General features: G+C 30.4%; 1 protein-coding gene across 2 annotated transcripts; it reads left to right on the top strand.

Annotated features, from left to right (window-relative positions):
• The first annotated feature begins 6,986 nt into the window (after nucleotides 1–6,986).
• On the top strand, nucleotides 6,987–12,185 carry LOC114736510 (SPX domain-containing protein 1). Of its 2 annotated transcripts, XM_028924464.1 has the most exons (4): nucleotides 6,987–6,992; nucleotides 9,932–10,138; nucleotides 10,397–10,523; nucleotides 11,556–12,185. In XM_028924464.1, exons 3-4 carry the CDS (start codon nucleotides 10,442–10,444, stop codon nucleotides 12,005–12,007), a joined length of 534 nt encoding a protein of 177 aa, XP_028780297.1. In that variant the 5' UTR covers nucleotides 6,987–6,992; nucleotides 9,932–10,138; nucleotides 10,397–10,441; the 3' UTR covers nucleotides 12,008–12,185. The 2 variants fall into 2 exon arrangements, with proteins under 2 accessions (XP_028780297.1, XP_028780227.1); XM_028924394.1 differs by lacking the exon at nucleotides 6,987–6,992 and having other exon boundaries at nucleotides 9,749–10,138.
• The last annotated feature ends 2,575 nt before the right edge of the window (nucleotides 12,186–14,760 follow it).

The raw sequence follows: 14,760 nt of genomic DNA, 5'->3' as shown, positions 1-14,760 counted from the left end.
AAATCATTGATGACACTTCCTTTGTCCCTTCTGCTTCTTCTTTTGCTCTGCTTTCAGCCAGCCTAAGCCTCTCTTCCACTCGTACCTTCGCAAATGTTCACCAATCTACTGTCTCTCTCTTTACTGTATTTCCATAGCTCAATCTCACTTTACAAGCCTGTTGACCAAGCCCTTGTCATGGTGAATTATGGGTGCTCTTTTGAAATCGATTCTAATTCAAGGCAAACTAATAGCACATAGCGGCAGAGAAGGATGCTATAATTCAGATAATCATATACCACGTGGAAATTTGGTGGGACCCACAAAAATAGAAAAAGCAACGGTCTGAGAGAATTAATGAAGATGGTATTTTTGCCTCATTTTGAAATGTCTATGTATATTTTTGCATCTAATATTCTATTATGATGCTGGTGCTCCTTTTAAATATTATAATGGATAAATTTGCCCCTTTACTCATATTTAAAAATAATAATTTCAAGTATTGATAATATAAAATTGTAATTTAAGCATGCAAGTAATACATAAATCTTATTGGGAATTAATTATAACTTTAAAATATGCTTCTTGAAAAATTATTCGTCTGAAAAATATATTATTAGAGATTGATAGCATAGCCGCCCTCCCAACTGTTATTTATAATATTGTACTACCTTCGGTCTTAATTATAAAATTTCATTTGTAGTCTACAAACAAAATCTTATAAATAAGACAGAAGGTAGTATATTTTAGTGTGTGTTTGGATTAACATTTGCAAAACTAAAATTTCCAAACTAAAAAGATTAGGCAAATAATTTTTTTTTTCTTTGGAGTAGATTCTGGCTAGAACGTAAGATTATGCAATCTTAAAACACGAGGAATTTAAAAGCTCTTAGATTCTTGCATATTATCTCATGTAATACTTTTTTTTTTTCAATATTTTTCCTAGAATCTTAATTTGATGAGATTATTTTAACTATCCTCCATATTCATGGTTCTAAATTCTAACATTCTATAATTTCCCACCTAATCTACACATGATATAACATTAACGAGAGTTAATTAAGTACTCCTACGATCCTTAATATAGGACCCAATTGTTGAGTTGGTTTTGGTCCTAAATATAAGACCCAGTTATTATATTTATCAATTTTCTCTAAATTACTCCTATGGATACTCCTTCAACCATAATCAAGTAGAAGAGGAAGAGGGGGTATTAAGAAAGATGATTATGGTGTTTTAGGAAAAATGTGTCACATTTGTTATAATTAACTAACTTATCTAACTTCCTTAATCTAATCAAATTAGTTAAATGTGTCTTATATTAAGGACCAGAGGAGTATTAAATGAGTTTAGTTGAATGGTCATAACAAGGGGCAATAATTTTTTTTTCAAATTGCTAGCATTGGCCAGAAAACATGTTGATATCTCCTATTTCTATCATATGATTAATAAACATTTATAATATCGCAAAATTGGGGCTGGTGACGTCAAAGAAGTTTTTAATTAGAAAATGCACAATTGTAAAGCAACTTGACAAGAATCTGGAGTATTAGGGTTTTAATTTAATGGTGTTGAAGGGAAAAGGATGGTAAAGGAGGGATAGTGGAGAGAAAGAGTAGAAAAGAGTATCTATTTGCAAAAAAAGGGCATAGAGGAGAAGATCCATTTCCCTCTATTGAGGTGTGTAATCCTTAGGAGAGAAGATATTACCATTACCTGACTCGCTAAATTTCTTAATGAGATATTAAAATCAAAGATACAATGCAAAATGAGAGTAGAAGTCCATTAGTGTACCTATATAGAAGAATAAAAGGGATATATAGAATTGTGCAAATTACCGGGAAATAAAGTTTATAACCTATACCATGGAATTGTGGGAAAAGAGTAATATAAAGCATACTAAGAAAGGAGGCATATATATATATATATTAGAGAATCAATTTGGAGTTATGCCATGATGATCTACGAGATCAGAACAAGGAAATATGTATATATATATATATATATATATATATATATGTTTTTTTAATTGATATAAAAAAGTTTATGATCATATGTCAAGAGAGTTATTATTGCAGGAGAAGCAATTAAAAGGAGATATATACCGGTGACATGGTTTTGTAATTTTTCAATGTCAGTCAAAAGGAGATGGAAAAAACCACTTTCTACATCAGTCAAGAAATAAAACCGATGTAGAAAACGAGATTTCTATGTTGCTTGGCAGAGAAACCGACATAAAATGTTGGTTTTCCAATATGTTGCTTGCTTTCTTATTCACAGTCACCTTGCAATGAATCAATTGATGCAACCAGCATCTAGAAACTAAGAATCTGAAAAAACAAATTGCAATAAGCCAGCAAAGAATAGCAAAAAATGAAGTTTTATTCTAAAATAACAAAGTAATTTTATAAACATTTTAAGTTGACGAAATTCAGCATATCCTTACCTAATCAAACAGACGTCTCAACAGCCATTTAGTTTTCTAAACCAAGTCATTGATTCAATTATAGTCTGTAACAAATCCTTTTGTCATTTGGTTAATTTCATCGATGTTGTATGAATCCTTACCATCAAATGCCTGCAAATTTAAATGATCAGATTAATTAATCAATACTCAAAATTGTGAACAATCATGATAAAATTTTTGTCTAGCACATCTAATTACTTCATGAAATTTTCCAGCTGTAGTTATTGTAATAATTTTATGCATGTGGCAAATGACATAATATCCCCATTCAACCTTTCCTAATTGACAACAATACTGAAAACAAAAAATAAAACTAACTGTGAACATAAATTATTAAAGAATAAATACATAGAAAAATATTTATAACTTATAAAGGAGTGCTTGTCGGTTTATTACTTGAGAGGTACTAGAGGTCTAGAGAGAACAGAGGAATGTATTAAATGGGTGAGGCCAAGGCATGAAGCACTACAAAAAAAAAACATGTGATTAGTAATATAATTTAGTCATAGAATTAGAGATGAAATTTTTTCTGTCATTAATTAGATTAGAGACAAAAATATTCAATTAGTAATTAACAATGAAATAATAACAACTAAATAATTCCATCGCTAACTTGATTTTAAAAATAAATTAAAATCCTAGGTGGCGCCTCCACCAAACGCCACCTCATCATTGATGATAGCTATGGCCACCACCACGTGTCATCATCTCAAAACATGGCGTTTGATAGGACCCAAAAGAATAAAGCTAACAAACATTTATTGGAGTTGATGGATTTTGTTAAATGTATTTTTCTTAAATAATTATCCAAATAACTTTTTTATTTTCAAAACTTTATTTTTTGTTAAACACAGATATCCTCCTATTGGTATTAAACATGAGCACTTTTTCTAATAGAAATTTTAATATTCGTTTTTCACATTACGAGAGACTAACTTCTTTTATTAAACTCAAGCTTCGTTGGTTTTTCAAAACTTGTTCTTAAAAATAATTTTATAAGATTGTTTTGAGTGAAGAAAAGCACAAAACAGAATCGAACAGGCCCACGGAGTTTTGTTTTTTTGAAGGTAATAAAGTTCATAGCCCAATGTTTAATAGTCAAGGCTAGATCACGTTTAAGAGTCAAAGTAATTACAGTTTCGTAGCTTCCCACTATTGAAGAAGGACCCAGACTTCTTTCAATATATCATGTCTACACCTAACTGGAGCGTGCGGCACACTCCCTGCCATCTTGCCTATCGCTCGAAGAATGTGGACCTCTGGTATCATCACCAAAGGGGAAGAAAACAGCCTATGTGAACAAATGGCTATTGACACTGAAAAATGTATACGGGTATAAAACTCGTATCATCTTACTATATTTATCTATTTTTATTTTCATATTTAGATGCGTTACATATTTAAATTTTGTCAATATAAAAGAATCTGAATGGACAACAACAATGCTGAGGGAAGTTTAGATTCAATGCTCGTCTGATATATGGAGTAGAACGTAGTAAGTTGAGACGTTTTATAACATTTATATTTAACTAGTTCATTACCTGTGCAATGCACGGGTATAATGTGTGATCTTTTATATCATATAAAAAATTGAATTACCACAAAATAGTTAGCTGAAGATAACATTCTATTTTAAATCATAATTTCAGCTTAATTTTAAGAATTGAATATCCATCTGATTTCAAAGCATGCAATATATATAGCTTCATTGTTAATACCTTTTAAAAGTTAAATGTTTTAGATATTTCAATTATAAAAATCTGAAATCCAAAACCATTCTATTACCTAAGAAATGATAAAATGGGCCATTTCTCATCCATAAAAAAAAAAAAAGCTCACACTTATTTTTTTATTTCAAATTATTGAAGAAGCAACCAATAAATAAAAATAGGAAGGTACAAGAGAGAAATTAAATATCTTTTTAAATTGTTGAAATTGTATAAATAAAAAGATAATAGGTTAATAGGACTGGGAAGTTATATAATTTGGTATATTATTTAATTTAAAAATTAAAATAATTATTAACACTACAAGATTAATGTAAATTTGAAATTTTAAAAATACATCACGGCTATTATACATGCCATAATTTTTGGAATGAGGGAAGTTATTTCATACCATTCAAATGGGAACAAACAATAAATATTGTTTGGAATAAACAACTATCATTAATTTTAAATTTAAAATAGTTTTTCAAGATAACTTCTAATTCTAAAATGTAAATAAACAACTTAACTAAAACAATTTAAATAGAAATAATGTAAGATAATTATCTGATTCATTATGAGAGATAACTGCCAAAATTTATCATGATAGGGTAAGCAACGCGTAAATAGGGGAGGTGTGCATAAAATTTCCGTTTTTACAAAAAAAAGAAAAGAGAGAGAGATTTATTTATTTGTATCTTGGTGAGGCCACTTGGCAGTCTCTAAGTAAGTCCTGCCTTGTACTTTACTTTTATATAGTAACCAGGCACACCCTGAAACATGGCACTAATATTTATTTTAGAAATATGTATGTTTTTATGAAATATTAATTTTAATTTATTATTTGAAAGATTATTAAATGTAATTTAAAATCTAAAATATTAATTTGAACCCAAAGAGTAACCAATTGTTGCTTTTTAATGAAATATTAGTTTTAATTCAAAATTTAATATATTAATTAAATTAATTTAAAATATAAAATATTAACTTAAAATGAGAAAACTGCCCAAAACAAAGCCTTGAAATATGGCACAAAAACATGGGGTGTGATCAAAAGTCACAAACACAGAGATTCCTTCAAATTTTCAACTTTATTAAAAAAAATTTCTTATTTATCTATGATGGCAGTGTGTCACGTGGCATGTTGTTAGCATGCAATTTCACCAACAGCACTTTTTTTGGAATTAATGATCCTAACTAAATAAAAAAATATTACTTCACTTAAGTATAATTAAAAAAGAAATGCCCATGTTCAAACTTAAAAGAGATAATTTTTTTTAATTTAACAGCCACCATATATTGAAGAAATAGCTCACGTTCAAAATTACTTGAAATTAGGAAATTAAAAATAAATTTGTAACATGATATCTGCATATTTTTTGCATATAAAAATTCAGTATATTTATTTTTTAGAAAAGCCTGTCATGTGGCATAATGCAAACATGTTTTGGTCAAAAAACTGTCCACATTCACCCCTAAAACGGATGATATTTTAATTTATTAGCTAGCATTTATTTAGAAAACTACACATATTCAAAATTACTTGTAATCATAAATTAAAAATAAATCTGAAACATGGGATCTTTTTTTTTCCCCTTTCCTGTCATGCATAAGCGGTTTTATAAATCGTGTCCACATTTATAATGAAACTATCCACCCACATTTCATAGTGCATGATCCAAAACATGGGGTGTGGCCTTTTTTTTTTTTAAAGAAAAGAAAAAAACATTTATTTTATCATTGATGATGCCACGTGTTATGCTGTCAGTTACTCATACCTTGTATTCTACTTTTATATATTAATAGATAGATTTGGGCTGTCCTTACTTTATTTTTTCTTCCGTTTAATTTAAAACCAATTATCTTTAAAAAAAAAACTATTTAAAACCATTTTCTTTTTATATTATTTTTTTGTATTCAATATCTTTTCTCATTAGAAAAATACGAATCTCTGCTCAGGCATTGCTTTGATTCAGGTTTTTTTTTTTGGTTGGGGGAGGAGAGGTCAGAGACCTTATTCAACATTAAATGAAACTAAAAGAATTCTAAGGCTCTGTTTGGTCTGAAATATTAGGGGATTGGAGTTAGCATTGGCATTAGCACAACTCATTTTAATATCTCTGATACGAGGCATTGAAAGATACTTGGGATTGTGCAATACCACCTAGATGGAATTACACCATACCACCTCTTCCTGTGGCATTAAAAATCATTCATGAGATTGTACATTATTTTTACCAAATTATCTATATATATAATACATTATAAATCATGTCTTATAATTAGGACTAGAGGTAATATTTTTACAAACTCTTATTTATACTCATTGTAAGCGTATATAAGTCTTTGTATAACTTATGATTAATTGTAAAATAAAATTAATATAAACATATCGCCTTATATTGCTCTCAATCCCAATCCCAATCTATTAAAATTCAGTGTTGCTTACCAAAAATGGCCTAAGATAAATCCTCCTTGCTATTTTCTAAATGTGATGCTTCAAGGGTGTGCATTTGAAGTTAATGGTTTTGGGCCCCAAAAAATGAAAACTAATGACCAGAAAGAGCAAGTCCCAAGGTGATGAGGTTCACATGGGCCCAATTATCTAAGGACCAGAAAGCAGCATAAATTCTCAAAGAAATATAGTGTTGGTCCAAAAAAAGGGTCGAGAAATTAAAAGATTTTTCTTTTGGCCCACAAGATATAAAAAGAATCATTTACTTGGCAGAGACCAAGAAGGACAAAGTCAATAACATATTCCCAATCAATGAGTTGAGTCTAACAGAAAAGGCTAGTTCTTCATAATATAATGAATCAAGATTCAAATCCTATTAAGAGAGGTGTTTGCAATCAGTGTCCAATAGTGCTTTGAATAATATTGTCTTTAATAAAAGAATATTTGTGTCTAGGAAAAAAACATGACATACTCCCTCCTTGTATATCAAAAAAAAAAAAAAAAAGTAGTCACACGTGTTAAAGATTCAATCATGATAGTTCTAACTAATACACATTATTAGGAATGGTATTCTGGAGAAAATGACTTCTATTTATTATAAATAAATGACTTAACAAACTTCTTTAATCCACTCACGTCTATATTTAGGAATAAAGATAACGTGCTACGGGGAAGTACACACAGAAATATATATATATATATATATATATATAACACAAAAAATTGAAGGTCAAAGGAATCAATCTTGAGGCTTGGTCGCGTGTCAAGACCGAACCCTGAAGAATAAAGAGTACAAATGAAAAAAGTTGGAATTTATTATTTATAAAAATGAAAAAGGAATAGTGAATGTTTGATCAAAATCAAATGATCGAATTACTATAGCATGTGTAGGGCATGCCAAAGGGATAATGTGTAAATGTACACTGAAAGTACACGGTGAGAAGCTACAGGTATACGTCTTCAGAAGTTTTTTAAGGTTTAAAAAATTCAAAAAACGAAGCAATATCACCCTCACCATTACTCCAATTAATTTTAATTGTTAATTTTGACCAAATTACTTATGTGGCAGCCACATGGACACCACCTCATCATCCACATCACCCTCCACTTCATCGTCTTCCTCTTTCCTACCTAGGTTGCAGAAAATTCCTTCCTTCCTTCATGGTCTTCTTTTTCTCCCTAGCTTTGTTTGGCTAAATGAGAAAAAAGAAGGGAAGGGATTTTAATGGGAAGAATGAAAGGGAAGGAGAGTGGAAGAATTTTAATATTATGTTATTTGATTTATAAAAAGAAGGAAGGGGAGGAGTTTTAATATTATCTTGTCTGGTTCATAAGGGGAAGGGAGGGAAATATATTTTGACATGGACAATTTTACCCTTATTTTATTTAAAATTATTTTTTCAAATTTTATAGAATGTTTAATAAAATAGAATTGTAAATAACATTTAATACATTAACAAATATTTATACTAAAATTCTAATATACTCTAGAGTGTAAAGTATTATTGAAAAGAAGGCTGAGGAAATATTCAGCCACAACTTGTACTGTATCCCATCGTTGAATGAAATATTTGATCATGTAAAGGAGAGAACAACGTCTGGAGACAAAAAGAAAAGGATTTATGATAGTATAGGGATATTAAAAATAAATATGGGTATAATGATCACAACATGACAAAATATTGTCCTTTTCTTTCAAATCCTCCCAATTTTGGAGGTGGGATATATTGGCGTGATTATTTTGGGTCAAAATTTGTTATAGTAATATTGGCAGCATGTCATGAGATATTTCCTTATTAGGTATAATATTTTTAAGGAAAAATTACAATGAAATCCCAAGAAAGAAAAATAATCACAAAACAAGTTGCGGAAGTTGTCATTTTCTACTTATAACATGCTGTTTAGATTGTTATTGAGACTTTTAAGTAATTATTTTTTTTTCTTTGAGACCTTATTGTAAATCTTCCTATTTTGAATGACGTTGTTATGAATTATTTGATACTACTACAGAATTAGGGTAGATTTTTTATGAAAATTAAAATAAATCGTATTATTTATAATTTGCTACTAGTAACACTTTTTCTTTAATTAAATGAACGTAGTACCATTTTTAAAATATGAAAATTTTCACATCTTGAATGATGTGACTTTCGTTTAATTATAATTTTTAGTCTACGACCGTAGTTAAATCAGATCTATATTGTAAATAACAAGAATACAAGTCTTTGCAAGAAAAAATATATCCTTTTATTTATATTATAAGGTAACTTTTAGAATAAATTTGCAGTCTTTGGAGAGAAAAAATGCAAGGTCTCAAATCTAAGTTATTTAGAGAATTATTAATTAATATTTTTTTAATTTTACCCCATTGTAAATTACAATTATTTATAATATATTATTTCTGACTTTTAATATAAGATTTAGGAGGTGTTTAGATAAAACCAAACCATGGTTTGGAGAATAACTTCTGAAGAATATATTTTGTGAAGAATAGATTTTGTGAAAAAGTGATTATGAGAAGTGAGAGTGTTTGGATAGTTGTCATCAGAAGCATTTTTTATATATACAAATTACTAAAAAAGGCATAAGTTAATATGATAATTCCATAAAAAATAGATTTTATGATATATTTTAATTTGAAAGAATAAAATTATTAATAATATATATACTTCTGATTTTTAATATAAAAGCTAGTTGATTAATTTGAGTAAATTAAAAAAATTAGTTAAATCAATTATTTATAATAATAAATATTGTTTTTAATATTATATATATATATATATATATATATATATATATATAAAGTATAGCTGCATAGGAGGCAGAGCTAAAAAGACATCGCGATGCATGCCCTCTGAAGCAGCCGGCTTCCACCAACGAACAAATGTACCGTATCGTTGGTGACGCGGCTCGCCAACACACCCAAGTTTGATTATTTATTTTTAAATATTGATAATATCTCAAGAAATTTCGGCTCATGACTCGACGTCGATGGAGTATGACCCGAAATATACTCTCTATTCATAAGGATATTTCCTCAATAAACCCTCCGAATATTCTTCCCCTTTTACCGTTATATCACCTCCCGGTCCTCACTCTCTCATCAATCCTTTGGCTCTTCCCTCACTTCCTCCTGATTGAATAAAGGACCCTTTTTGGTTTGACAATTTTGGCCCCGCCTCTTTCCCATATTTACGTCTTTCTTTTGGGAGTTGTTTCAGTTTTTCCGGAATCTGGTGACGAGACATGAAATTCGGCAAGAGTCTCAACAACCAGATCGAGAAAACCCTACCGGAGTGGGGGGACAAGTTCCTCTCTTACAAGGAACTCAAGAAGAAGTTGAAGCTCTTGGAGCCTCCCAAATCCTCCGTCGACGACAGGCTGTCCAAACGGCCCAGGCTCGATGATGGTGCCGCCTCCGGTGAGTCTTCGCCGGAGGAGATTGACTTCAGGAACTTGCTGGAGGGAGAACTCGACAAATTTAATACCTTCTTTGTTGAGAAAGAAGAAGAGTGCATTATTAGATTGAAGGTACGAGTCTCCTCATTGTCTTCCCCCGCCCCCTTTGCTTGGCAGTTAGGTTTAAACGAGAAAAAATAATGAATGCTCTCGTCTATGTGGTTTTCTAGAAATTTTTCACACAAATCTGACCGGAACCGTGTGATATTCTGATTAAATTAATTTTTCCGTCAAATCGCTATTTTAAGCGTACTTTGGACTTTCCACCTATGATTATAGAAACGTAGGGGATTTGTGGCGCTGCCAATGTCTGTAATGCTTTAAATGCAGGAGTTACAAGATAGGGTTGCCAAGGGAAAGAATTCAAAAGAAGAGATGATGAAAATACGGAAGGAAATTGTGGATTTCCATGGCGAAATGGTTTTATTGGAAAACTACAGTGCCCTTAACTATACAGGTACCTTCAGTATACCGATCTTAAACTAGTTAAGGAAAAGCCTTTTTGAAGTGTGAACTAGTGTTAGACTTGATACCTCTAAACTGTAACTTGTCACTGATTATGCGTTTTTCGTTTTTAATTCAAGAATCATTAAGAGAGTCTAGCTACTTGGTATATTGAGAGACCTGCCTTTCTTCATTCCCTACCTGAAAATGTTTATCCATGTGGATTGAAATTCTATTTTACTTGGCCCGTAAGAATTGGACGTCCTTAAATTTTCTATTAAGGAGAGATCCATATTCCTGTTTCAAGGCATACAAGGGTCACATCGTCTAAAAGTTCATAGGAATACTAGCACAGATGAGTTTTACTCTTTCAGGTCCAAAGTGGTGATTCTGTTAAAAATGCTCTAGTACTTGGACGACAAACCGAATTTATCATTTGGCTTGATTTACGCCTGTGGTAACAAATGATCAAAGGGCAATACTTTAACAAGTATTTTATCATTTGATTTAACTAATGTAATTCTATTGGCTCATGTCTGTGCCAGCAATAATTCTCCGTGCATAGTTACTCTGTTATTGCTGTAAGCAATACTATTTAAAGACCGAATGATTTTACTGGGGATATGTCTGTGTGATCAGCCTGAAGTTGGACTTTCAAGCATGATTGTAGATTGTGTTTCATAAGATTTACGTGTTATTAACAGCTCAAAATGTCTAATGCTTCCCATAAGCTGCTCTGTAGAGGACTTGTGAAAAATACTTGAGAAGTATTTTAACAAGAATATTGTTATTTGATTTAACTGATATAATTCTATTTGCTCATGTCTATATCAGCAGTTTTTCTAATTTTTAGATATTCAATTGCTTTTTTACCGTGCAAAGTTTCTCTGTTACCACTATAAACAATAGTGGTTTTTGATCAAATCTGTGATAAGCCTGAATTGATCTTTCAAGCATAAGCGGAGATTGTGTTCCATAAGTCATAAATTTACTAGTTATTAACTGCTCAAAGTGTCTAGTTGTTTTCTCAATTTCCGCCGTACAGGACTTGTGAAAATACTGAAGAAGTATGACAAGAGAACTGGTGCCCTAATTCGCTTACCTTTCATTCGAAAAGTCTTGCAGCAGCCTTTCTTTACTACAGAGATGCTCTACAAGCTTATAAAAGAATGTGAAACAATGCTGGATGGTTTATTTCCAGTGAATGATACCCCTGCCTCGGTTGATGCTGCTTCTCAAGCTGATGGGTGCGATCTTTCAACAACAACTTCAACTTCTTTCAAGAGCGGTGATTGTCTGTTGGTACCCAAGGAACCGGCGGAGATTGTGAATAAGGAGAGCCTTTATATGAAGAGTACCATATCAGCATTACATGTTTTGCAGGAAATTAGATCTGGAAGCTCCACGATTAACATGTTTTCATTATCACCATTGCCAATCAGTGGGTTGGGAGAAACATGGAAGAAAGTTTCTGTTCTGGAACAAGTAGCCAAGTAATCTTCTGGATTGCATTGATGGTGGCCTAGTGGGTTCTTTAAATTTCCTTCCTTTTTTCTCTCTAAAAAACGATGCCACTGATGGCATGCATGCCTCAGATTCAGAATACTAACACGGATAAGAGAAGTGTAAAGATGGAATTGATCCAATACAAATGTAGGTTCCATAGGTTTCATATGATAGCTCTGGTATTTCTAATAGTCATATTTTGATAAATTACTGATTCTCATCGTTACAAACTCTGTAATGTAATCATATACACTTTTGTGGTATTTTAATAGTCATATTTTTAATAGGGGTTCCATTGTTTTTCTGTCAAGATGGGGAATCTCTTCTTGGAATGTTGCCGATGGCGAATGGCTATTGAACCCTTATCAATTTAGTTCTCAGGAAAATAGTTTAGTTAACGTGTCTGATGAGATTATTTCTCGGTAACAAAAGATCAGATCGTGTCACGTTTTACCTCACAAATCGTGAATGGTTAATTTATGGTTGCCTGCATTCTGTAACGATCACACTGATATATTACTCTGATATATCAATTGTGGTGCATTACCAATTAGAAGAAAGATAAACAATAGCCAAAGAAAGTAAAAATAGAAAGTGGTCTCATTTTTTTTTTTAATACACATTAAAGTTTTAAAGTTTTGGTGAGTTGGGTTGTGGGGCTCATCAGGGTTGTAGGACAGGCCTACAGACTCAAAGAGCTTTCAGATCATCCACTAACAATATCTTCACATCAGCAACGGGATTCGAACTCGATTTTATGGGTTACAAGCTGATTTTTTACTAATTAGATCCATTTTTGTAAGAATATCATATTTTATTAATCACGATTAAGTGATTATAAACTATTACACCTCTCTCTCTCTCTATCGTTTTTGTTAAAACATAAGTATCTTCCTATTAGAGATAATTCTTTCTCTCAGTACACTTAACATTTGCTCGGCCAATTCAAATATGCATTAGGTCGAATAGTCCTATTCTCATGGTCCAAGTCCTCCTTAATGCTAAGCCCATCCATTACACTCTCCTATTAGGTATTTGAACATGCCTTAAAATTCAATTATATGGTATAAGATCTCAACATATTTTTAGAAGTCTGGATAGTTTTTTCAGTCTCTATTATTTTGTGTCTGATAAATTGTGCTATATTGCAACCTAAAACACACCTCAATCAACGCCTTCTAAAAGCCTCAAGTGAACGACGGATTTTTATTAAAAATAATTCTTTTCGATAATCCATTCATGTCTTTCTTTATATTGAGCCATTAATAATTCTTTTTCAAATTTGACATCCTCATTATCATAAATAATAATTTTTCAACAAAATTCTAGCTTCAATTTTCTCAAACCAATCATTTAATTAAAAAAATTTAAATAGTAGAAATTCTTTTTCTAACCTTGTTAGTTCAATAAATAGCAAAATAATTAGCTAGAAGCTCCAAAATTTTAAAATCTACAAACTCTCAAGAGTCGAAGGGGAGAAACTGAAAAAATAACAAGGATGGATAGCTTACCAAATGTCATAAAAGAAACCCAAACAAATCATCCTTCTTTTCCTCACCCTCACTCAATCCCCCCCGGGGGGAGTCGCACAGCGGAGAACATGAAGAGATAGAATGCTAGAGAAGAAAATTAAAAAGAAACCAATGTTACCAATAAGCGATAGAAAATTTTTATAATTAATCTGTTGCTAACTTTTACTGCCACATATCGCAAGAAACTCTTAACATAAAATTAAATATATATAATATTTAAAATGAAAAAATATATAATTTACTATATTATTATGTATTTCAATTTAATTTCTTATTTTAGTGAATATTTATTAATAATTAATATTTTTATCTACAGAATTTAATAAAATAATATGTATGTTATATATATTATTTTCTATTTGTATTATATCAATGTTATGAATATAATAATATTCGTGTGAATGTCCAAATTTCTCTTATTATCTATAATATCTCTCATTATCTCTATATTCTACAATTATCTCATATTATTATGTAATTTGTAAATTCTGTTAAAGATGTAAAGCTATGCCTATATATAGAGGGCATATATAGTGTATTTGGTACCTTGAATTAAATGAAAGATACTCCTATATTCTAGGTAATGTACCAAATCAGACCTTAATTCCATATCTCGAGCATATAAACATGGTTTTGCAGTGGAGATTCACATTCATCACATAAGGTGCAAAAATTTACTTTTTCATATTATTTTATTGTCATGTTTTACATTTTATTAATTAAAAGTTTAAATTTTTTTAATCTTATTCTTATATGTTTATGATATTCAATTTGATATATATATATATATATGTTAATTTCATGTTATTAAATAGGGTCATTGTTTATTTATTTATTTTATTCTAGCAAAAATAGCAATCAAAGATTCTGTTTTTCTTGGATATAATTAGGCTTAAATACTCCACCCACTATCTCTGAGTCCTTCTCTTATACTTTGGAAAAATTTATAGTTAAAGACCCTATCACTCGAAATCTTTTATTTTATTTAATGTTATCTACAAAATAGAAAAGATATGAAAAGATTTTGTTGTGAGATATCTTTTTCTTGGGGGAAAATATCAAAAATAAATTGATTATCTTTTATTTATTATAACGGATTTCTCTTCACAATCTCCTCAAAATTTTTTTAGTTAATATAGAATATGATATTTTTTTTTATTTAGGTGGGTAAAAATATAATAATGAAAATAACATATTAACTAAAAGTTGTTA

Source organism: Neltuma alba, unplaced genomic scaffold, assembly GCF_004799145.2.
Source record: "Neltuma alba isolate B1F8T4 unplaced genomic scaffold, ASM479914v2 tig00000444_pilon, whole genome shotgun sequence".
NCBI classification, from domain to species: Eukaryota; Viridiplantae; Streptophyta; class Magnoliopsida; order Fabales; family Fabaceae; genus Neltuma; species Neltuma alba.
The sequence above is the reverse complement of the archived record's forward strand: the minus strand, read 5'-3'. Positions and strand labels throughout refer to the sequence as shown.

Bases quoted from the DNA above. Each gene is read 5' to 3' on its own strand.
- LOC114736510 (XM_028924394.1), top strand. From the start codon at position 9,854: ATGAAATTCGGCAAGAGTCTCAACAACCAGATCGAGAAAACCCTACCG. The intron at 10,139-10,396 runs GTACGAGTCTCC...CTTTAAATGCAG, and splicing joins AGTGCATTATTAGATTGAAG to GAGTTACAAGATAGGGTTGC. The intron at 10,524-11,555 runs GTACCTTCAGTA...TCCGCCGTACAG, and splicing joins CAGTGCCCTTAACTATACAG to GACTTGTGAAAATACTGAAG.